Here is a 25,037-nt window from a genome sequence, read left to right on the forward strand (position 1 = left end):
CCACTAAGAGTTAGTGGGATTATCCGACAAAATGTTGGATTTTCCCACTAACTTAGTCCAAGGGTAAAATGGTCATTAAATATTTCAAGTCAAAAGTCAATATTTTGACTTTTTACCATTTTGTCCGTCTTGACTAATTCCAACTTCCGCGAGCATGAATCCGCATTCATTTTTCCAAAATTCAAGTCACATTTGAATATGAGGTGGAGAGTATATGGACTTACGATTCCAAGACTATTTAATAAAAAATGGAATCCAGTCACAACTCTCTGCACCTAGTACACCTCAACATAATTTTAGGGATAAAATAGTATTTTGGCCTAGTCAAATTTGTGAACAACCTCTACACCTTAACGTGGTTAGTTGTATTAAGTCTATATAAAATATATTTACAATAGGAAATGCAACTATGGACAATTCTCTCAATTAACAAATGTTGATTAACCAAGTTAAAAGAGTTTAGTCAACTAATCTTTAATTGTTGAAGCTCGTGATTTGCAAGTCAATTAGACCATTTGTTAACTCGTTACAAGCTTAGAATAGTGTGGTCGAAGAATTTAAAATGTTCCAATTGGTTTATAAAATAAATTGTTAATAGTATTATATGTGGTTGTCAAACTATAAATTGATTGAAATTTTCTATTTAAATAAATAGTTTTGCATGTGTATCAGTTACAAACTTAATGAACACCGAGTAATTTGCAGGGAATCACCTTGAGTTTGTAACGCTATCTCTACTTAAACACTCTTCAAGTTGATCACTTCATCGATCCCACGATCAAGTTCTAAGTCCAAGATATAGTGGAGAAGATATTGGTGGTGGTTTTTGTTACATTCATGAACAAAATCACACAATAACTTGCCATGAATTTTAGAGTTATGACATGTTTTAGTCCTGAATATTAATATAATTAGGATTATATTAGATATTTTTGTTGTTATTCACTCTTATATGTTGTGACTTAAAACCATGGACGTTTCAAAATTTTCAATTATAATTCAACATTTTAGTTTTTTCGTTTAAATTTGGAGGGTTTTTTTTCCAGTGATGGTTTATATATAGGTTAATAGTGCTTCCTTACGACCACATCCCTGTTTTGTGTTTTTATTTAACAACTAATCTGATACGATGACAGTGTTTGCACATACCATGCATTTTTTTCCTCATTCGCCAACGTGCATTTTGGCTATTTCACTTTGACACCTCACTCACATCTCTCTTTCACGTTAATCGTTCTTTCATTCATTTTCATATTCTCTTATTGTCTATTTATTTGTCTTTATATTTACCTTCAAATCACTATCTTTATGCTGACCGTTAAGTCGAGAAGTGAGGCTATTTTATTTGTAATTTGAATTAATATGTTGTTGTTTTTCTTTGTTATCGGAAGAAAATGTATACACATTCAAAGTTTCGTAAGGGTTAAACTAGAAAGTTTAGAAAGTTTTAATTACTATTATTTTTTAAGGAAATAAAATTAAAGTTTAACCGTAATTAAAATTAAAATCTCACATTGTAAAAGGAAACTGAAAATTACAAAGTAATTTTGAAAAGTTGGAGTGGGGAAATATAATAATTAAAAAAAGATGAAAGAAGAGGGGGCGATATTTCACGCCGTTATGAAAGCGGATATCATTCGCCAAACTTCAGTGAACTGCGGGGTAACTCTCACACATTTTTCCTCACAAACTCCTTTCTTCTCTTCTTTAGTTTTGATCTAATTGAAGAACCCTTGTTTGAATTCTTTGTTTTTTTTTTTTTGAAGATTTAGTTGTTTCTGGATTAGGGTTCACAATGCCAGAACTGAGTTGGAGACATCACACTCTCATTCAATCGCTACTCTCTCGCGGCCCACTCAGAGAGGATCAGTTTCATTTGCTGTTTAAGCAAATCACTGGAAAAACTCCAGGTTCCATTTTCCTTCTCTCTCTTTATATATATATATATATACATATATTCTGCTTGATATCCAAGTTCATGATTCAAACCTACGAATTCCTGCTCCATTATGTCTTACAAAGGATGTAGTAGCGTTTCTCAACAAGTGACTTTGAATCCTCACAAATTTCTATGCAAATGCCACATAATTGTTGTAATCGAATGGTAATGCTAATGGAACCACTTATTGGAAGAAATTTAATATGGGTTCATATCCGTGTACGCATTGGAATTGTTTATCCTCTTCGGAGGTTGATCCTTATAGAATTTATTTTTTCCAAAGGCGATAATCAACACTCTTATAGACATTTCTCCATCCTTAACCCACCGGCTGATTTAGTATAGGCTCAAAGGACTGAGCCCACCTCAACTTTATTCTATTTATATAACTGAAATAATACAAGAAACAGCAGCTAGCTCAGTGATAAAATTTTCCTCCGGTCTCTCTAAGCTAAGGTTCAAGCTCACTCCATACATTTTTTTTCCAAATTATTTTTCCTTAATTATAAAGCCTCCGTCAACAAATTGTTTTAGATCTGCCGCTGCCTTAATCAATAGCTTTATCCATTGTAAATGAAGAGCATCTTTAATTGATAATTTTTCTGGGAAACAATATACTAGCAATACTTATTTAAGATGATGGTGAAAGCTTATGTATGTCTAATGTTTGTCTCGGTGCAGATAATGACCAGCAGGTTTTTAACAGTTACCTCCTGACTATAAATAAAGCACTTTCTTTTGCTCAGTTTGAGTTGAGAGGCTGTAGAAACCAATATGATGGACGTGTTTACTATGGCTTGGTAAATAATGTATCTGACGACCAATCCAAGCTGGGAACAAAGTATTCAGTTCCACAGATTGCCCTTTTTAAAGCCATCGTACGTGAGGTTCTTCAACCTTTTCTTCCTATTTACTGTTCAGATTTGGATATTGATCAGATATCTGTTAAATAAAGATATTGAAGTTGTCATCATCTTCATTCTTATTGGATTGGCTGTGAATGTGTATGTTAGTAGATCAAACGTGAGATTCAAAAAAATGTGGAAAAGTGAACCTCCCCATTAGCCAAATAGTTGCAAAAAACTCTCTATTGACTGTTTGACTGTCAAAAGAAAAATGGCTAAAAAGCAGCTAAAGAGAGTACACAATCTAAAAAACCTGATAGATAATTTTATCAATAGTCTTTTGCAAAGTATAGGAGGCTTCCTTGACGTTCATTTCCAATCCAATAACCAAGACTATTGCACCCTGCCAAGAGCCTCCAAAATATAATGATCTTATCAATGAGTCCATTGCAAATGATCAGTGGAAAGATGCTCTCTAAATTCTGATCATCTTGGGTTTATATTGTTTGAAATATGTTATAAGTTTCTCATCTCTTGTAATGATTTTTTCATTGTAATCTTAAGTATTTTGTTTATTCTATCACTGTTATAAGCCCATACTCGGTTAAGTTGTTTCAAACATCCCACTCAACTAACAACTCATTCGCCAACTCTCTCCGAGAATTTGGAGAGAGGAATGAGGGGTAGCTTCTTCAGAAATTTGATTATTAACTACACAGGATTTGGTAATGGTGACTTTAACGGCTTAGGCTTATGCTGCATCAATTATTGTATTATCAATAATGGGAATTGTTGGAGCCCACAATAAACCGCCTCTTCTGCTAATTTGCTTAATAGTCAACATGGGAGCTTAGTGTTTGCATTACATGCATTTTTTTGTTGTTGTGTCGCTGCAGTATTTGTTAAAAACAAAAGGAATTGCTTTGTCAGGTTGAAGCAATTGCACAAGATTCATCTGCTCAAGGTGGAATATCAAATATTTCTGCTCTTAATCTGCAGCTGGAAAATCAGGTTTCCCTTGTTGTCTTTGACCAATACTTCCATTTGTCTAGCCCAATTGACTGAAGTGTGATGCCAGAATTCTTTTAAGTCCATTGTCAAAGTCGGCTCCATATTTAACTGAACTTGGCTTTCTCTGGTCTTTTGCTTTATAAATATGAATATATGACTACCTTCAGTTACCGTGTACTGTGGACAGGAACATTTTTCACGTTTTTCACGTTTCTTGTGGAGTGATTTCTTTGGAATGAGTTCCACAAGAGTATCAACTCATATTTAGATTATACCATTTGTAGATTCTTGAATTATGATTTTATGCTAGCTTCGTTTTTCTTAAACTTAGATATTGAGAATGAAGTTTTTAGAGTTTTCTACATAGTAAATGCTCCTATCTTATCAACCAAATTGGGATATTGGAACTGTTGGTCTGACAGTAGCATAAATGACATTCGCAGTTTTCTACATGCATTCAATTATTTGCTATGGAGTCAGTCTCAAATTTTTTGTTTTTACTTCTTTCTTTTCTGATACTTGATTGTGTATAACTGTTAAATTTAAACCAAGAGTTTAAGGCCGCTTTTAAATTCTACACAATTTGGTTGCAAGGCTTTTGATTTGCCAAATTTCACCATTGTGGGTAAAGTTGAAAAGAGAACCAGCAAACGTTCCAGCCCCTTGTTATTGTATCAGTGTATGCATTTTATCTGCTTCTTCACATATTTAAGGGTTCTATTGTATATAACTCATGTGCATTTGTTTGACTATTAACGGTTTTTTAACTGCCAGCTGGGGGATACAGGATCCCAGTCCCAAGTCATATGCCAGCTGCTTTCAAGAATTTCTCAAAATCTCACAAGGAAAAAACAATTGCTGAGCTTGCTCAGGATAAGTGGCTTGATTGCACCCCTGATGGCTTTGTAAATTTGGGCGTCCGATCGTTTCTTGATTTGCGAAGTTGGTTCCGCAGCAATGATGTACCTTCATGTGAAGTGTGCAATGAAGCTGGAGTGAAGGTTCTCTTCTTGATTGGAGACCTCTCTTTTTCCTTTTCTTGTGGGCTCTATTTTTATGTCCTTTCATTCTCTCGTTCATTATTAAAGAAAGTTCAGTTTCACATAAAAAATAAGCTTTGTATGCTGCATTATTTTACTCAATGCCCCCACTGATAGAAGAACCTAAGCTCCATATAGTTTTGCTGTAGAGACCGATAAAAAAAATTATCTCCTTGATGATTTATATTTTGTTGGGCTTGCCATTCACAGGCAGAGTTGTGTAGTACTGAAGTTTGCACTGTCCGGGTCCATCAGTATTGCCTTAAGAAAATGTTATCCAATAAAAAGGTAACAGTAATATGATGTGGTACCGCGCATTTAAATTTTAATCAGTAAACTCTCTCGGGCCTAATAGTTCTTTCATTGACTACTATTAGAGTAAAAAGGCCTGTCCAGGTTGTGGCACTCGATGGCAATCTACAACGTCCAACATAGAGCCCAAGGAGGAAGAGGATGAGCCGGATACACGCACTCAAGATCAACCATCATCACATAAGAGGAAGAAATCCAGGTTGAACGTAGATATTGATTTAGGACCAAACGAAGACAGTACCGCAGAAGCTTCCCAACCTCCTCCTACAAGGAGAACAACACGAAGTTCTGCACGCCAGCGGTAGGTCTTGGAATGAGGTGCTGTTATTTTTATACAGTTTCATGTATACTATCATTAGTTTAGGAGTTGTAAAGTGTGCAACAAAAGCACTTTTTGATGTCTTGTCGAAATTGTCACCTTATTTATATTTATTTGAAGTGTCATTTTGAAATCTTTATACCCAAAACCGGAATGCAAAGTGCATTACAGTACGTAAGCCAGAAGTAGAAGTTTTCTTTTACCTCCCCTAAACTGTAGCTTTGGTTCTCCTTTCTTGTCCTCTATAAATGCAAGGAACCTGCTCTTCCATTGTAAGTATCCAATTTTTGTGTGCCTAAGATAGTTGGATTGTATTGAGCAGAATTACTATTTGACTGTTGCTTCAAGGAATAGAGTATAAATAGGTATCCATCCCAAACAACCTAAACTTGCCTCTTTATTCAATAGTAATTTCGCTTTTCACTTACGTTATGCGGAGTAGTGGAAAATGATATCATGGATTCTGGATTGCGCAAAGATATGCAGTTCACTGCTGAAAACTCACCAAACTTACCATAGTTAGAGTTAAGAGTCAATATATTCACTCATCTTTGGCTTAGAATAGAACAGATCATACCTAATTACAATCAGACTCTTCTAGATTAAGCTGTCTAAATAGTGAAAACAAATCACAGCACTCAAGAGAAGTTATAATGACAGTGATATGAAAGGAAAAGTGGTGTCTTTTAGCTTTGTAGAATAGAATTGATGTAGTCCTAATCTAAATCATTGTGTTTTTAGAAGTCATAATTGAAAATTAAGCTTTAGATGTACATGTTTGTCTTTTTATGCAACATTAATGTTACAATCAAGATTCCATCAAATATTTTCTACAGCAAATGGGTATAGCTCAATGGGCATAAGTGTACATGGTTAGTTCAAAACAATTCCATTTATTTTTATTAAGTTGATTTTCCATTTATTAGTTGAAGTTACAATTGCAAGGAAGTAATACTCTCTAGGGGCGTTTGACCTAAAAAGTTGAAAGGAGAATAAGTTGAGGGGAGTGGACGCCTCAACCTTGCTCCTTTTTTGACACAAAATTACGTGGATTTCGTCATTAAAAAACATTTATTTTATATCTAAATTAACTATTCTTAACCCAAATAGATAAATGAATGCAAACTAGAGCAAGAAAATGTAAAATGACAATGAGATTTTGTATTTGTTCCATCTTAATTATTTGGGGGCCAGCCCCAAGTAATTTGTAGGGAAGGAGGTGACATCTGAGTAGATGCTTCGCTATCCTAATTCATAAGCTTTAGGGCACATACATACATTGCATAATATGAATCGATATAAATATATATATATATACATATAGCCTATAAGGGTTATTAGCTTTTGAGATTCTTTGCTTTGCTGTCATTTCCACAACCTCTGTTTCAAACCTTTTTCCCTTTTCATTCCTCTTTGAACAGAATCCCAATTTAAAGTCTCAATTCAAAGTATATTATATTGCGTTTTTGTCACTTTTCTTTATTCTATTATTCATATTCCCTAAACTTAAAATAACCAAATAAACAAATAACATTTTTTTCACTTCTATTATTTTAATTATGAATTAAACGACTCCAACGTAACATGATTGTCAAGTCTTATTAAATATGCATTCTACTCCTGTACTTTTTTTTCTTCTTTAATTTAAATGTGCCTACTAGTACCATAATAAAAACACACACATCGATTTTTGTATTTATTATGGTGTCTATATTTTATATATTTACCAAAGAAAAAAAAGGCCGAATCTTCAATTTTAATTAATTACATGATAAGAAGTGACAACGAACTGTGGGTCTTTTGTTCGAGGAAAGAAAAACAGAAAATCAAACTTTGTTATTATTTTATTTCATTCCAAACTTTGTTTTTTTTTTTTAATTAAGTCTATGCTATCTCTTCTTATCATGATTTCATATTTTTTAAAATAAAAAGTTGAATTCTTTCAAAAAAAAATTAAAACAAAAATAAGTTTCTTAAAAATTGTTTTTTGATTTTTAATTTTAGTAAAAAAGTAAATAATAAAGCAAAGCATTTTAAGGGAATTTAAAAGTAAAAATTAATTGACTCTCAAACACCTAAATTTTTAATTTGAGTATAATAAATAGACCAACAATTCAATTTATGTTTATAGTAGATTTTTACAAACTTTTTAAAAATGAAATAACAAACTCCAAAATTTTAAAAAGTAATTGTTTTACTATATATAAATAAATTTTATCTAACTAAAAATTTTCATTTATAAAAAAAAAAAAATCGTGAATTTTAAAAACTCAAATACTTAGGACAAAATTTTGTAATATTTGGAAGTTTAGACACAAATTTAGTAAGAGTTGAAAGATAGGGTTTGTATTTATTTATTATTGTTTTTAAGGAGAAATGTGGAAAAGTTACCTTAGAGGTTAAAGCACAGCTTTTGGAGCGTGAATTTTACGCGCCAATGGATGTAAGAAAAGGTGTGGCTTTTTTTTGCTAAGTACGACTAAAAAGGGCTCCACTCTTCAGCCTCCACTTCCTCCATTTTGCATGGACGCCACCGCCCACATTCTTCTTCATTCCTCTTTCTCTCTTTCTCTCTCTTTTGCCGTTTATCTTTTAAGTTTTCTCTCTGTAAAGAAAAAAAAAAAAAATGAATCGAATCCCATTTTCTTAAACATAATTCCTTTTCTCCTACTTATCTACCGCTTCTCTCTCTGAATTGAATGATTCTACCATGTGGGTCTTCTCTCTAAACTCCCAACTTTTCTTTTTTTGCTCCTGTTCATGGCTTTCCTCTTCTCTGGTATGGCTCCCCTTTTTCAAATTCCTTTCTCTTCACTTTTCTGTTCTGAAATTTATTGCTTTTTTCGGTTTTTTATGCACCCTTTTTCTTCTTTTTGAAGTTCGTTTTTTATTTTTGGATCGGTTCTTGATTCTGTCTCATAATTGTTGATACTAGTGAGTGTGCTTTCGGTTTTTCGTGGTCCTGAATCCTATCTATTCTGTGTTCCCTTCCGGTTACGATTGTTTTTTTATCCTCTCTGTTTCTACATAGCAATTTGGTTGGTTCGACGATATACCCTGTCTTTAAATTTGATTTACTTTTCTGTAAGTTTTATATGTTCATCTGGATTTAATGCTCTTATATACGGAGTTGAATCCTTTGTGTTCAGGGGAAATTCTATTTTTAGTTATGGTTGCTCTCCCTTGAATCTGCGTGGACATTCATCACTTCCCTCGATTTTTTTCTTCTCCCTTTTAGGGTTCAAATCTTTTGTTTGCTACTTTTTAGTCTGGGCTGGCTACCTTTTCTGTTTAATTCTTTATTTGCTCTTCATGCTTTTCTGTGCGGCTTTCAGTATGAATTCTCCTGTATTCTATTTGGTTCTCACTCCACTGCTTTGTAGTTCATGTTCTTGATGTTAGACTTTATGTTTTAATTAAAGCTGGCAAGTTGTTTTGCACTGTGTTGTCGACTCTGCTAGTTTTTTTTTTAGCTTGATTGCTTTCTTTTTTCTTTTTTGGAAAAAAATGAATGAAAAATGATTTAACAAGGAAGCTCTCTTCTATTTTCTTTTCCATCGTTGATTCTCTCACTTGTCACCTCCATAGAGCATCAGTGTATCTATAAACTTAAAATGTTTGCCCCTGGTAATTCAGTTGTTCTGTTTCTCTCCCTTGCTGGTTCAATTTTTTTTTATTGGCCAACGATTGCTGTGTTTGTGGCCTACAATTTCAATCCAGAACTCGTGTCTTAACCAATGATTTATGCACTACAAATTCTGTTTTACAGTGTTTCCCTTGGGATGTTTGTTCTTTTATATGCTTATACTCAAAATCCCATGTATCTTTTTTGCGTGCCCATTTCCTTCATATCTTTGAATCATCTGCCATTAGGGAAGGTATCTTGTCAGCTAAGAGAGTTTCTCTGTTTCATTTATGAACTTCTTGTTTGATTATCAGTAGTACTTGACAATAGTCGTTAGAAATTTTAGGGGAGTGCAATTGAATTTTAGAGTTGGAGTTTCTAAGTTCTTTCAATTATCTTTTCTATTTTCCGGTAAGGTATCATTTGTTCATTAGTTTCCACATCATTTCTAAGAATTTTTTTGTTTCTTTTCCCATCTTCTTTGTCAGTTGTTTTGAGGGGATGTGAAAAGATTGAGAAATTGGTTGCTAATATCATTTGTAAATTCAAGAAAACAATTTAAATGAAAAGACATAGCATCTTAGTGCTTTTAGATTTTATTTGCTGCTACATGATTTCTTACCATATTATACTTGACTTTAATTTTCAGGATGAGTGTACTATCCAAGTTCTATTCTAAGAGGGATATCCAGCAGTGAGGTCAACGGATATGGGAGCCTCAAGTTCTAAACTAGAGGAAGATAAGGCCCTTCGACTGTGTCGTGAAAGAAAGAAGTTTGTTAAGCAGGCCCTTCATGGAAGATGCTCACTTGCGACAGCCCATGCTGAATACATTCAGTCACTCAGATGTACAGGGACCGCTCTCAAGATATTTGTACAACCTGAAGGTCCAGTTGAATCACCCTTATACACTTCCACTTTTGCAACCCCTGAGCCCCTTGCCTTCACCGAGAAATCTGCATCTCAATTTTCATTTCCTTCTCCATCCTTCTCACATCATATGGATGCTGCTGGTAATCTTTCTCCATCACCTTCTCCTCCTGCCTCAAGTCGGTTTCAGGCAAATCATATGCAATTCAGGGGCAGTTTTGCTCACAAGGTTGAAGAAAAATTGCCCTCGCCTGTTATTGGAACCGTAACCTCATCGGAAACTCCACCTAGTGCCAAACCTCAAACCTCTGAAAGACCTCAAACACTATCATTTGAAGGCTCTTCTGCACCTCAGGAAGGAACTTGGGATTTCTTTTTTCCTTCAAATAATCATGAATTTTCCTTTCATGATGGGCATGAGGTGAATAATGGAGGGGTTGAGTTTGAGAATGCTGATGGTGCAAAATACTTCAAGGAAGAGGATGGAAATTTTGAATATGGAGATAAAGAAGGGAAGAGCTCTTTACATGGAGGGGAGGAATCTCAGAACTCGGAGGATGAGTTTGATGAACCTGCTTCTGAAACTTTGGTTCGAAGTTTTGAAAATTTTAACAGGGTACATGATGATGGAGCATCAAATACTTCTCCTAATATGCATACTGTGAAAAGTGTAGCTTCAGAACCTGAGTTAGTGAATCAGGGGAAGAACCATTCTCCTGGTTTGTCACCTTTAAGAACCACATCTTCATTAGTTCCATTAACAACTGTTTTTGGTAAAGCAACTGCAAAGGAAGAGAGCGTGGAGAATACAGCTGTTCACAAGGACTTATTTTCAAGCATGAAGGAAATTGAGATTCTCTTTATAAAAGCTTCTGAATCTGGCAAAGAAGTTCCAAGAATGCTTGAAGCAAATAAGTTGCACATACGTCCAATTTTTCCTGGAAAAGAAAGTAATTTCTTACTCTCTCCCTTACCCTGTTCTTCTATGTGTGGTGCTCACATTAATCTCAAAGCTTTGAGCTTAAGGTGAACTTCATAGATTTTCCTGTAATTTCTTAATTAATAATATGATTTATCCCATAAACAAGAAAGGTATCAGGAATTTACCTAATGGGGTGATGGTGCTTCATGATTTGTCATGGTTCTTTCATTATTTCAACGTTGCAGTTAAATTTTTTGGAGTAATTGTGTAGTGATCAGCTAGGTAGCCTATCACTGACTTTGTAATTTCTTTTAAAGAATTTAGATGTCCAAAAGGTTTTTTTTCTTTATCTCGTGAGTTGTGAATATCATGCAGAAATATCTTAACTGGTTTGGTTTTCCACCTGTGCAGATCCATCATTATCGTCAACATTGTTGAAGTCTTGCTTTTCGTGTGGAGATGACCCGGGTGTTGTTCGTGAAGGTATAGGCACCTTTGTTGGTTTGTTCTTTATATATTACGAATCAAGTCTGTATATGAATTACCTAGCCTTTTCAGTTGATCTGGGGGGTCCAAACTCACTTTATCAGTTAAACTCATGAGGTGACAAAACCTGTCAATGTTTATTTGATGAAATGTTTGAACTCCCAATGTTGATGACTTCCTAAACATTATTTCACATGTCTATAGAAGTCTATAACTAGAATTGAGTGGGATCCATCTTAATTATGGTAGATGTTAAAGTATAAATTAAAATTAGGATAAATGGAACTCGTGGTTCGGTTTAATGTCTCCTTGTGGCCTGTGGGTGTCAATTACTAGGTCTTTCTGTAATTATGTTTTTTTTGTAATTATAAAATAGATCTTATTCTTTTGGATTAGTCTTATCTTATTGCTAGTTAGGGTTCAGACTGGCTTGTTCTTTTGGATGCCCTTGTAAATATAACTTTTTACAAACGTGTGTGTGTATATATGGCTTTAGGTGAAGGCTTAGGTTACAATATGTATTAGAAGTAAGTGGTAACATCCTACTAATCAATTCTTAAAACCTAAACAAATGAAACCAGAATATTTGCTGTATTTGAGTGAAAATTGAAATGCCTTCTCAATCGGTGTGCGTTTGTGTGTTTTCCCTTCCTTCCAAGTTCAGCTTTACATGAATAAGGAGACTTGGGCTTTGTCATTTTCTCATTTTTCATCATAATTACTTAAGACGTTCTCAGTGAGAGGAACATATTATTGATTTATTGTTGAGTTATGTTCGTTGTTTCTGAAAATGCTTTTTGCTACACATGATGGGCTGAAAGTACAACAAACAAGTTTTTATGTCTTAATTAGTTTTCTGGTTGAATGGGCATATGAAACTATGTGCTGCAACGAAAGCTGCCTACTTCTCATTCTTTCATGCCTTTGAAACATGCTAGTCCTGTTTCCACTAACTTCATTGAGATGCATGTGTAACTCAGTTGAAATATTTTATGAGGCCACACTTCTGTATTGATAAGCTGTGGCTGGATGATAGTTGAAGTTGATATCCAATCTCTTCTCTGGAACTATTCACTATGATATCTTCATTAATCAGTTGTCGTTTTTTGTCCTATCTTAGAGCCTGTCCAAACTGCAACGAAGTACTTGACTTGGCATAGGACGGCATCCTCACGTTCCTCTTCATCCAGGAATCCTTTGGGAGTTAACTCAAAAGAGGATGTTGAGGACTACTCTAGCAACTTATTCGAGAACTTCTGCATGAACTCTGGTAGTCATGCCTCAACCTTGGATAGGCTTTATGCATGGGAAAAGAAGCTCTATGATGAAGTTAAGGTACTGCCGATGATTATCCGTTTAATCATTTCTGCTATTTTATGCATATTTAGATTTCCGAAATTTGTCACATCACATGTCAAGGCAAGTCTTTAAAATAGGTTTTGCTTTGTTAATTACAGGCTAGTGAGATGGTCAGGAAAGAGTATGACCTCAAGTGTAAAATGCTACGTCATTTAGAATCAAAGGAAGTCGGTCTACCAAAAATAGACAAAACACGAGCTGTTATCAAGGATTTACATTCCAGAATCAGAGTGGGAGTTCATAGAATAGATTCTATATCAAAGAAGATTGAAGAATTGCGAGATAGAGAGCTCCAACCGCAACTCGAGGAATTGATTGAAGGGTTAGGTCCTTTTTTGCTGTCATCATGCTTTGTTTTTTTTTTTTTTTTACCACAGATTGATTAGAATATGCAGATTCTTTGTTTGTTGCATCTTATTGGTGATAATTAAGTTATCTTGATATGTTGTCATAATGATTAGGTTAAGTCGGATGTGGGAAGTGATGTTTGATTGCCACAAGCATCAACTACAAATCATCAAAGCAGCATCGTACCACGGCAACATGAAAATCTCGATGCACTCTGAAACAAGGAGGTACAACACCATTTATCTCGAAACCGAACTAGCATCTTTATCATCAAGTTTTATGAAGTGGATTACAGCACAGAAGTCGTATCTGCATTCGATAGATGGATGGCTTCTCAAATGTGTTACTCTACCTCAACCCAAGGGGAAAAGGAGAGTACAGGCTCCACCCATAAAAAATTATGGACCACCCCCTATATACATTACATGTAGTGTGTGGTTGGAAAAGATCAAGGAATTACCAACAAAGGAGGTCGTAGATTCGATAAAGGATTTGGCAGCTGAAACTGCCCGTTTTTTGCCGCATCAGGAGAAAAACCCAAGGAAGGGGAAGGTTGCAAAAAATCTTTCAATCTTAACATCATTTAAGGGTGACAATGACAGTGAGTCAATAGGGAATAATTTGTTACAAGGGGAAGCATCAGAGAGCTTGATCTCTGGTTTTGATCATTTGAGACCAAGCTTGGTTAAGTTTTTTGAGAAATTGAATAACTTTGCAGATTCTTCTGTGAAAATGTATGAAGAACTTGGGAAGACCATTCAAGAATTTAAGAGTCATTACGAACAGTGGAAAGCCCAGAGACTGGAGAAACAAGCGGGAATCTGAGTATGAAGAAGAAAATGGGAAGGAAAAGGTAAGAGGGATTTGTATATGAGAAACAAAATAAAGAAGGCTGTTCTATGTCTTACCGAAACCTGGAAGCAGAAAATAAAGGAGAAGCTGATGCAAAACAAGCACATATAAATATAAAAGTACATATATGAAGATAAGAAGATTGATGTTGGAAGGTGTAATTACGAGTGTTTTACATTTACACGTCAAAATAGAATCAATTTGCAGAGTTAATATTAGGGGGCATTGTACAGTTCTATTTCTCCATATAAAACACAATGACACACCTTCTCTATCTTGTTCTAGTTCATTCATATGAAACTTCATCACATCATTCATTCTCATTATATTGTTGGGTAATCTGTTCTCTCTTCTATGAATGAACTTGAATTTTGTCTTGTTTCTTCAGGGATCAAAAGTCCAACCATTATTGTTTTCTAACGAGTGTTTCATAGTGTTTTAAATTAAATAAATATTCATCACTTTCTAGCAACTATATGATTTCATTTAATTATTGTATTATACACCATAGTTTTATTGGATTTGCGTTGTATTGAAATATCTTCCCCGTTTCTTGTCTGCACGTAGGCAGCATCTCCTTTCTTAATTCAATATATATTTCCATCTACTTAACTTTAATATATAGCAAATAAACATCAAACTCCTTATAATTCATTTAATTTTTTTACTTTACTTTATATCACTCTTAATTTTTTAAACTTTTTTTTTGTAAATAACGAAGATAAATTGTAAATGGACAATTTCGTAGATACAAACCATTAAACGTATCATAAATTACCTTTTTGTCTTCTAAAAAATTCTTGCAATTGTATTATTTTTATTTTTTTTCATCTTATTTCAATCCATCAACTTAATACTTTTTTTAAAGAGAATTATCAAAAGTAACAAATCTGATAAAATATTTACAATATATAGCAAAGTTTCATATTCTATCGATAATAAACATTGATAGATATTGATATGTTCCTATCAGGACATAGATAGAATTCAAAATTTTGTTACATGTTGTAAATATTTTAATTTATTTTGTTATTTTTAAAATACCTTGTTTTAATTTATTTCCTAATAATTTGGTACATTTCAAATATCAGAAAGTATTTTTTATAGTTTCACTCACATTGAAAAATACTGAAATATTAGGAAGAAAAAAAAAAGGAAAAGCAAAATTTGGTATCCTAACAATTAAACTTGAGAGCCTCAAACTAAATTTAAGAGAAAGGAAATTACGGAAAAGACTCCTCATGCAATCCCACACACGAGCACGCACGTAATTCTGTTCCTTTTTATAAAGGAAGAAAAATGAGAGGAAAAGAAAAGAAAGAAAAAAAGCGGGAAGGAAACGTTTAACAATTGAATGTTGAAAAAGGGAAAATAACGAACCTGGATGGGTACAGATAGTGTTTTTCTACCACAGCTTCATGCTATGATCACACTTCTCCTCCATCACTTTCGTCTTCCCCATTTCCTTCTTCACCAATATCTTGCATGTTACTTTTGCCCTAATCCTCCATCTCATCTCCATCCAGTACAACTTCATCTTCATTGGACCTCTCACATCCACCTTCATTCTCAGTGTTTTCCCTTCCTTCTCCCAATCCTCAAATGCTTTACCCGTACTACTCGATAATCTGATACCAGATCCTTTCACCTTTACTCTCATTACCGTCACGTTCCTCGGTGGCTGGTACAACAACGGCAATGCACCTTCGCACAGCATCACATCCGATAAATTCATGGAGACGGTGCTGTTTTTCTCGTAGTAGATTCCGATATTTTTGTTGTGGTTTTCTGCTCGTATTGTGACATTGAATTGGGGAGAGAATGAGGTGGTGTTTGGTTTGATTCTGCTGATGGATACAGCGAGAATGGAGAAGCGAGGAAGGTCAGGTTGGAGGATTAGGAAGACGAGAGCGGAAGTGATGGCCGAGAGGAGGAGGAGTAGGAGAATGAAGCAGAGGAAACGGCGGCAGGGGGAGGGGCGGTGGTGGTGGCGAGTGTAGAGGTTGAAGCGGGCGGCGTTTTCAGGAGGAGGAATTCGGTAGACTTGGTCTTTGGGGATTTGGATGACGTAGGTAGCAAGAAGGAGGGCTTTTGAGCGGATTATTAGAAGCGGAATCAGGGTTAAGAGTGGGGTGAACACGGTCGGCCATGGAAGATCAAACACAGTATAGAACAGAAATGGAGGAATGAGAAGGGAGAAGAGGAAGGGCGTAAAAGAGAGAGAAGGAAGTAAGAGGTGAGGCACTGTTTTGCTACTCTGTTTTTGTTTTCTACGTCCTTTTTTTTTATCATGACGTGAGGTCGTGACTGCATCGCCTTCTTTTAAAATATAAATGATAAGGATATTCTTTCATAACTTCACAACTAACTTTTTTCTCTTTTTTTTTTCAATTTTAATTTTATTCTCTTGTACAAAAACAATTAGAACTATTTAACAGTTTTTACTATTCACTCACTAATTCCTTTTTTTTTTTTTTTTTCATTTTATACATAAATAGAGTTTTTTAGCTCAAAAGTAAGAATGTGACGTCTTCTTAGTTTTTACTCACCTGCAAGGAAATCAAGTTTTTAATATTATATTAAATGATCAAATGACTCGTTAATTAAATTTAAAAATATGTGGTGTGTTCTCTACAAGCCGTCAATAAGGCTCAATAATTAATGAAATTAAAATAGAAATATAGTTGAATTATGTGATATGTTATGCTCATACATATATTTAACTTGGTGATATTGAGACAAGGCAGCTTCTTTTGTGCTTTAAGAAAGACTGAATATGTATCATTGTGGCAAACTTCAGAAGGTTCAATTTGTTTGCCCATGGTTCAATGTTGTAGAAACCCAAAAGAACATTCTAAAAGTAATCGAACTAATTTAGGAATCTGAGAAATCATTGAAGTTAAAAAGCCATGATTTGATGCCCTAATCTAGGTCATCCAGGGCCACAAAGAAGAATAAAAAAGTTGAAGACAGTAGGCACCAATTAGTAGGCTTAGATTAAAGCAGAGAATAAAAGAAGACATATATCAAGTCTCTGCTCTGCCAAGGGAGGCAGGCAGTCCAAAGCCCGCAGCAAGGTGACCCCCACTATACGATTATGCTGCTTAGTTTTAGAGGATAATAAAATCAAAGTGCCCCCTCTTCGCCTTGCTGGCTTCTTCTATATATATACTAAAAACAAAGCCAAAGCCAGGCCAGCATCATCATAAAATAAAAATCAAAGAGTTTTGAGGTTTGTTTTCTTCTTCAAACACAAACGGATGAAGGATGAAGGACGAAGGAAGGATGAAGGACGAAGGAAGGATGAAGGACGAAGGAAGGATGAAGGACGAAGGGTGCCATTTGAAACCACAACCACTCCCAGATTCGTACACTAAATAAAAGATCCCCATCTTACTATTGATGGACAACAAAGCCTACTACCATCTTCTGTGCACCAACATTAGATACTAACTTACACTACCTTCCTTCAACCCCATCAGCTCCTCAACAGAAGAACATGGAATTGCAAACCTTCTCCTGCAATCTCGGCAGTTGGGGCACAGGAACTGCTCCTGCACTTGTCAGCCCGCCATCGCTCGAGGCTGTCTCTGATGTTTCTTCAAACTTTATAAACTGCCCAATCTGGGTGGCTGCCAAATGAGCGTAGCAGACGGGAGCAACTGCAAAAATGACATAAGAGCACAATATTAATTAATAAAGCCACAGGCCAACTTTTTGGGTTTGGTTACACTCTCATGGGCTGGCTATGAACATGGAACATAGACTTACCAACAGAAATCGCTGTAGTACTTCTTTGGTATCTAAACAAACAAAATACACAATGATAAGAACAAACATATTATGAACCCGTGTATGAAGAATGTGATTCATTTCCATTAAATATTTACTTACACGTAGGATAGAGAGTGCACTAGTTCTTGCAGGTCATCTGCAGAAAAACCAACTTCATCTAACAGAACGTGATAATGAGTTGGCCTTGTAGTACCCTTGGAGAGTATAAATGAGAAATGAGATTAGCAACAAAACAAAAGGAATGGTCCTGAAAGAAAGTTACGAACACAGTACTCACAATCATTCCAGCATGAGCACAGAGATAGAAATCGTTGTTTCTTGGATGACAAATTTTGTTGTCAATAATAGTTCCTAAACAGAGGGGTCGTCAATGAGTACATTATGTAGTTCAGAGGTAGAATAATTACAATAACACGCCATAAAGGCAATCTGAATACCGGGAGGAACGTTGTCAGGAGATCCAGGCTGAAAGAACTTAGTGTGATGGTTCTTCTGGGCCACGATCACCACAAACTTGGGGTTCCAATTTTCATCAAGGAACTTGCAAGACTATAAACATTTTCAAGAATTAAGATTATCTTATATTTCAAATTGACGAATTATAAAAGATTTCAAGAATTGTTTAACCACGCTGTTTACAAAACCTGGATAATCTGATCTAATTCAACATTTAGCACTTGGTTAAATTGGGATTCACTGACACCATCCCTGCTCAGAAACAAGCATAAAAGCAACTTTTAGAAGTATTCAAAATATAGACAGGAAGCTGTGCATTGCTAACAAATAACAAATGTGATATCTCAAACATAAATAGTCATGTTGAACCAAATGTTGTAAGACCATGTAATACCACTGATTAAAGGATCCGACCCTCTACTACTGTCCAAACCATAGCATTAGGAGAAATGCTTGCCTGAATATGATAATCTGATCTGGCTTTCTTTTTCCTGAACTAGTATAGAAGTCAAGTAGAAGCTCCCTGAAAAAGTGAAACCGAACTTCTGAAGTCAACAATGCACAAACCATAAGGCATACAGCAATTGTTTAATGCAGGAAGATGCAGAGATATATACAGTTATTAGTATTTTTCGAATATCTAATTATAAGATGTACTTGAAACATAGCTGCCTAACTTGACAAAACTAGGGGACACAGCCCTGGATCCTATTCTCCGCAGACTTTATGTGCTTTAAGCATGAAAAATAGCCAAAAAGTATATTGAAAAAATTCATAGTGGCTTATAAACCAAGCATCACGAATTCACATTTGCTATTATTATATTTGAAATTTCAAAACCAAGAAATTGTCCGTTAACCTTGGTTTTTAAATTTCACCAAAAATTATGGAATAAAGAAACTTTAATGCAATCAGTATACACAGTCGAATGGGGACTCAACATAATACAGCTATATCTTGAGTTCAAGAAGCAAAATAAAGCTATCACCTCATTATTCCATCATCTTCAGTATCAGAAATACGCTTGTACAAAGAATCAATCATCTCCACTTTTGGAGATTGGGTACGTACTGCAGCTCGGTAACGAGAGATCAATGGCCACTGTCTAGAACTGACCACCTACAGAATATGTAGAAAACCTTTTCAAGAGAATGTTATTGAACAAATTATGGTCAAAGGTATCACCCACAGTTAGATGATATTAGAAGGCATTCTCAGTAAAAGAGAGGCAATAGAGTCATATAATAAGTATGAAATCAAGCAAGTTACCGCAGCAATAGACGGAATATCTGACTGTCCTGGAGAACCATGTGAAACATCCATACCCAGGATAATTGTTGGAACTTTTGAAACCATAGGAATGGATGGAGAATGCTCCACTGCTAACAAGGAATTAAGCCCACCAAGCTGCAAAAGATGCGAGAAATTAGCCAGAAGCATGCAACATTTAAAAACATGATCACCAGGCACATGGCTTATCCCATGTGCAAGAAAAAAAGTGAACCAGGGAGAACACAAGATCCCAATAAAATAAACGCAAGACATAGACTTACCTTGGCGTTGATCTTAAGGAGTACATTTGTGAGGTATTGGTCATTTACCCGTGTAGGAGCAATACACTGAGTAACAATTCCAAATTCTGCAAGATTTTTTTTCTTCCAAGGACCTACGTAATGACAGTAAAATTGTCCACTTCATCCTGGAAAACCATCATATTTAGGGTACCAAAATAAACTTTACCATAAAGATCAGAATTCTTTCTCTCAGGTAGTAGACAAAGAAGAAATTGTGGTTGTCCAGGAAGTTTAGACTGAACTTCCTCAAACATCTTCTCCACTCTAACCATAGGTGGGGCACGTCTAAACTGTGGATTTTCTTCAAAAACATCAAAAGGAGCCTCTATTGCCTACACAAACCACCAAAACAGTAACTCGATCAGTATTTATAATTTGTAGCAATGAAGTATCAACCTCAGCTAACTTACAATGCCCTTCATATCACCACATTTTATCAGGTCTCTGACAAGGCCACGTGTATCACAGCGCGCTGAGAAGTTCACCACAGCCCATCGCTCTATTTTAGTAGGTTGAGCCAATTTCTAGCATTCAACAACACTGTAAATTACACAGGATTAATAAGAAATTTACAAAATGAAAGAAACACCAACCTTATTATTGAAATTCCATCGGCCATTACGAGGAAAAAAATCTTCCCCATTGCCCACTTTCAACTTCAAAATTGAAAAATTTATCAGATAACTAACAAAATTAAGTGGTCAAGCAGCCAAATAAACTACAATTTTAGAAGCCAAATGCAAGTAATACCTTGGGTGCAGGTAGAACACGGCCTTCAACTTGAATGAAGCTTGAATTAATAGCAATTCCACATGACCGTAACATCGGCTCAGCATCATATTTGTTCCTTCTCAACGACTGCATCGACCTCAATGATTCAGCATAAAGAATGAATAAAAATAAAATTAAAAATGTTGCATGAGTAAGACAAGACCTACATCGGACAAAACCCTCATCCTTTCTTGTGGCTTTTGCCTCGATTTCTCAACAAGTGAGGCTCTTTGAAATGTGGACAGTGCTTTTGTGTATCGTTGTAGTGATACCAAAGAGCACAACTGAAAAAGGAAGAGAAGCATTCATGAGCAAGAAAAGCAATCGCTGGCATTATGACCTATTCAAATCTAAGAAGGAATAATTAATCCACCTCAACAGGGATAAAAGTGGGACGCTTGGGCTTCCCCACATTTATACAAGGAAGATCTGATGAATATCGAAGTTCGATGTTCCGATGCTTGACAAAATAATCATAAACAGTGATTTCAATGCAGTCTTCATCATTTCCACCTTTCTGTTTCAAAGTAAACCTATAACATGCACCAAAAATAAAGTTATATATCCAAATAAGAAAGAAGACGACGTCTAGGAGTGAAACTAATATCATTATTTATTGGAAATTTTAACTTAAAATGAAAAGGAAATGGCAACTAGATAACAGCAAGAAAACAATACGTTTGCTCTTTACAAGGCTTTTCACTTAATCCAGTTATCTTGTATTCTGCATTGGAGGGGCTTGCTTTAATCCTCAAATTCTTGAGTGTCCGTTTAGCCTGTTATTTAATTAAAACTTATGAAAAAAGCTGTAAGGAAATGAAAAAAAGGTAGCACAGATAAAAACAAATCAGCCGTTGATCACCTTGGTCCAGTCAAGTGAGAAAGGATCTCTGACATTCTGGTTTGCAATTAAAAAGTCCACAACAGGACCAGGCTGTATAATCATGGTTGTGGAAACATCTGAAGGGAAAATAATATAGAACCAATTAGACTAATAGTAAATCCAAACATATGAGAACGAGTATGATTGTGAAGACTTACCAATATTCAAAGAGAGGCCACTCTGTGTTGTTCTAAAACTAGAGTGGAAGCCTCTACAGCCAAGAACTCCACCGCCTACATCAGTACAAGAGTTTGGGTCATTATGGAAAAATGACTGTCTGACAAGTAGGCAACCTCTGCAGTAAAACGGGTTTGTGTTAGAAAAAGTATCAGAATAATTCAACAATCAGATGCAATAGAGATGATATTTTCTGAATGAGCAAACCCAGAATGTTGTACTTACTGCTTTGATGCATTCTGCCGTAAGATAATATCCAACACCCTGATGGCCTCTTGGAAATTCTCAGATTCCTGACCACGTAAAGCACTTGCTATAGCCTGCATTGGTATCTTAGCCGCAAAGCTGATTTCTACCTTAAATGATTTTGAACGGTAGGGTCGTTTCATCCTTTTTCGGTCTCCATTATTGGGACTTCCATGCCCATCGGGACTACAGTTACCATTGTTCCTGTAGGAATTAAACAATATGATGTAGTGACAAACTAACAGGTTTGATTTGAGAGATTTTACTCGAGTAGGTTCAATCATAATGAAGAACAATTATAATTATACCTGTTTGACGTAATATCCTCAAGAACAACAGTAAATTCAAGTTTATTCCTTGGGAGAGGCCCAACAGTAAACAAACTCTTTTCTCCATCGTAAGCAAAATCTTTACCAGCCAGTTCAGAATTATATGTTTCATGAACCTTGTCGATAACCTTTCTTCCTACGCCCTTGCCATCAACTGGGCGACCATCTTCATATGCAAGTGCAACCTACAAATTGTGAATGATGTTTAAAAATGAACATGATCATAATCAATCTACCGCTAGCATAAAAATCATTTAAATTCAAAGCAAAAACGCTGAATATGAATCCAGAGAAACAAAAAATTGATATGAAGATAAGAGGACAGTTATAGAGAAAGGAACGTACACTATAGTGAAAAAAGTGCCCTTCTATATTGGTCACATTCACTTTAAAATGATTCGTGAGCAGAGATATCTTCTGGCCTTTTGAAGCAAGGCCACGTCGTGCAATTGGAACTCGCACAACCTTTTTTTTCACAATTTCGGGAGCCTGCTCTAGCTCAGCTTGAATTGGAACGACATTTGGGGGAATTGGGGGAGGCGGAGGTGGAGGAGGCAACACTGCATCAGCTCCATTTCCATCTGGCTCATTTGAACTCATCCTGAAGTAATTTACGTAATAGTAAGGCACAAGACTAGATGAACACGGAACTATTAAGATCAAAAACCCTCAACTCATACTCATACGCCAACCGAACTACCAACAGTAAAATCCAAATTCCCCATTCAGAGCGACGGCAATATAACAACGACCTATATAGAACCAGGACATATTCAACACAATGTAAGACTGTATGTAGATAATTGTAATTAACCATAGAAGCCAGTTTCAGAGAACTTCCAAAACAGGCAAACCATGTGAGAAACCTAATACAAACCAATTACGTTGAGAGAAATTCACCAGACGCACGAAGTATTCCCAGTTACATCAAATTAGAACACCACATGCTTGGATAAATAATGATGACGTTCATAATAATAACACGAGGGGTCCACTAAAAGTAAAAATCTGTAACAGATATATCATCAAAAGGCACGAAAACGTTAAAAACGAGAACCCATAGTTTCAAAATTAGACAAGAGAATCAAGACGTAGAACAATGAAGCACAAAGAAGCTTGACTGACAGCTTAAAGAAACGTCAGCGACAGAAATGTGCATATCATAATTCCTATCCAACGAAGCGGAGCAAAAACATCAACCAGCTGGTCCAACTAGTAAATTAGAACCCATAAGAACATTGACAATCAGCATGCAAACACACATGCACACAAGCTTTAACAGATAGAACCTACAGTAGTATGGATGATCCACCATCATTTCAAAACAGAGCGCCCACAATAAAAAATAAGGACAAATTAAAAATTAAATAAATAAATAACGACGTCGCATGTGGACAATCGGCCGAGAAACTTAAAGCATTAACCGATCATCACTAATATTTCTTCGAAAACAAAAACAGAAGAAAGAAAACCGCAGAAAAATACACAAACTGGTATGATCGGGAAAAGAAAACACTAGTCATTTCCAGAAAAACCGATTCAGGTACGAATTAGAAGAAAACGTTGAAAATACAGCAGTCCCAACAACAAAAAGAAAAAAAAAGTCCAAAAAAAAAAAAAAAAGACGAATCATCTTAAGAAGCTTTTAAGAAGGAAGAATAATCTGGAAGAAAGAGGTGAAATAAAACTAAAAGAGAAGCGCATTGTAGAGTTGACAGTCGAGAGTAGCCGCATTCTTTCTCAAAATGAAAAGAAGTACGAAAAAAAAATATAAATATAATAAGCAGAGAAGTGACGAAAAGAATTCAGAAGGCATAAACACATGAGAGACAGAGAATGAGGTAAGAGTTAGAAGAATAAAAAAGAAGGAAGCGATGATGAAATCATTACCTTAATCACAGAAGCGAAGAGGAGAGGGAAGAGTGTGAAAACCCTAGAAACTGGAAATATGAAGAGTATGAACTATAGCTCAGTTCGAGTCAAACACAATTCATGCTCGCGCTTTCTCTCTCTCTATATATATATATATCGTACATGTAAATGGATAGAGAGATGAAATCAGCTCCCAATAACGACGTTATGTTTTTCACTTCCTCTGTTTCATCTTTATATAAATAAAAGAATAAAATCGTAAGCTGAGAGTTGGGTGAATCCTAACCGTCTCCCCCAGGGATCCGTTTGGATGAAAAGATGTGCGAAATGGACGGTCACAATTTGATGGTGGCGTCTTCCCAAAAACGTCACTCGCGTTGCTCAAACTTCTCGAATTTGCCGCGTGTAAAACAAACCCTACTCTGAAACTGACTTTTTTGCCACCATCAAAATCTAAAAATGGCGGCTTTGTCCCTCCTCCCACACTCTATGGTGCGCGGCTGCGGGTGCGGGTCCCATTTCCTACTCCAATTGACACCGCATCATTTACGCTGCGGTAAATAATACTATTATTAATAATACTAATTTATTACGCATTAAATATGTTATTTATAATAGGTGCAATGTGGGGCCCTCCCCCCCCCCTCTAACCAATAATATAATATAAATCAAATATACCTTTTTATATATCAAACTAATTTTGTGATCTTAAGAAATATAATAAGGTATGGTTTGAATCCTATTTTGTTAAAGTGTCTATCTATCACAAATGACTAATGCTGTTGTGTACTTATTATTTCTAAGATCACTGGTTGCGGTTTTAGAACATAGTTATGTACAAATAGATTTTTTAAAAAGAAGATTTAGTGAAGAAAGGAAGAGAAAGGAGAAAGTTGAATGATTAAAATAGGATTTGAAGGAATATAGTAAAAGTAATAGTAGGAGTAGTGGTGGGGTAAAAGAGGTAAATAAATAATGGAAGTGGATGTACTAGAAAAGATAATAG

General features: G+C 35.4%; 4 protein-coding genes across 7 annotated transcripts; 2 read left to right on the top strand and 2 right to left on the bottom strand.

The window, feature by feature from the left end:
* The first annotated feature begins 1,556 nt into the window (after positions 1-1,556).
* On the top strand, positions 1,557-5,750 carry LOC101203035 (non-structural maintenance of chromosomes element 1 homolog). Of its 2 annotated transcripts, none has more exons than XM_031884851.1 (8): positions 1,557-1,662; positions 1,767-1,910; positions 2,621-2,817; positions 3,715-3,795; positions 4,390-4,474; positions 4,570-4,796; positions 5,046-5,123; positions 5,213-5,750. In XM_031884851.1, exons 2-8 carry the CDS (start codon positions 1,796-1,798, stop codon positions 5,450-5,452), a joined length of 1,023 nt encoding a protein of 340 aa, XP_031740711.1. In that variant the 5' UTR covers positions 1,557-1,662; positions 1,767-1,795; the 3' UTR covers positions 5,453-5,750. The 2 variants fall into 2 exon arrangements, with proteins under 2 accessions (XP_031740711.1, XP_031740712.1); XM_031884852.1 differs by having other exon boundaries at positions 1,566-1,662; positions 1,788-1,910.
* Positions 5,751-7,997: 2,247 nt separating this feature from the next.
* LOC101220706 (protein ROLLING AND ERECT LEAF 2) lies at positions 7,998-14,315 on the top strand. 3 transcript variants are annotated; one of them, XM_004149606.3, is made up of 6 exons: positions 7,998-8,245; positions 9,741-10,911; positions 11,295-11,366; positions 12,490-12,704; positions 12,827-13,050; positions 13,190-14,315. In XM_004149606.3, the coding sequence occupies exons 2-6, from the start codon at positions 9,801-9,803 to the stop codon at positions 13,899-13,901; spliced, it is 2,334 nt and encodes a 777-aa protein (XP_004149654.1). In that variant the 5' UTR covers positions 7,998-8,245; positions 9,741-9,800; the 3' UTR covers positions 13,902-14,315. The 3 variants fall into 3 exon arrangements, with proteins under 3 accessions (XP_004149654.1, XP_011653534.1, XP_031740054.1); XM_011655232.2 differs by lacking the exon at positions 7,998-8,245 and adding an exon at positions 8,291-8,400; XM_031884194.1 differs by lacking the exon at positions 7,998-8,245 and adding an exon at positions 8,485-8,504.
* A 698-nt stretch (positions 14,316-15,013) lies between these two features.
* Positions 15,014-16,750, bottom strand: LOC101202799 (NDR1/HIN1-like protein 13). The gene is made up of 3 exons (XM_031884150.1): positions 16,724-16,750; positions 15,309-16,275; positions 15,014-15,201 (listed from the first exon to the last, which is right to left on the bottom strand). The coding sequence occupies exons 1-2, from the start codon at positions 16,748-16,750 to the stop codon at positions 15,334-15,336; spliced, it is 969 nt and encodes a 322-aa protein (XP_031740010.1). The 3' UTR covers positions 15,014-15,201; positions 15,309-15,333.
* Positions 16,751-16,821: 71 nt separating this feature from the next.
* LOC101220468 (protein argonaute 4) lies at positions 16,822-24,226 on the bottom strand. The gene is made up of 23 exons (XM_011655229.2): positions 24,050-24,226; positions 22,505-22,760; positions 22,139-22,344; positions 21,810-22,034; positions 21,566-21,702; positions 21,387-21,484; positions 21,203-21,300; positions 20,898-21,057; positions 20,692-20,808; positions 20,504-20,611; positions 20,347-20,409; positions 20,164-20,277; positions 19,920-20,085; positions 19,733-19,845; positions 19,449-19,586; positions 19,168-19,298; positions 18,637-18,702; positions 18,368-18,431; positions 18,161-18,272; positions 18,001-18,074; positions 17,823-17,917; positions 17,700-17,731; positions 16,822-17,590 (listed from the first exon to the last, which is right to left on the bottom strand). The coding sequence occupies exons 2-23, from the start codon at positions 22,757-22,759 to the stop codon at positions 17,415-17,417; spliced, it is 2,748 nt and encodes a 915-aa protein (XP_011653531.1). The 5' UTR covers position 22,760; positions 24,050-24,226; the 3' UTR covers positions 16,822-17,414.
* Between the last annotated feature and the right edge of the window lie 811 nt (positions 24,227-25,037).

Source organism: Cucumis sativus, chromosome 4 (assembly GCF_000004075.3).
Source record: "Cucumis sativus cultivar 9930 chromosome 4, Cucumber_9930_V3, whole genome shotgun sequence".
In the NCBI taxonomy this organism is placed as follows: domain Eukaryota; kingdom Viridiplantae; phylum Streptophyta; class Magnoliopsida; order Cucurbitales; family Cucurbitaceae; genus Cucumis; species Cucumis sativus.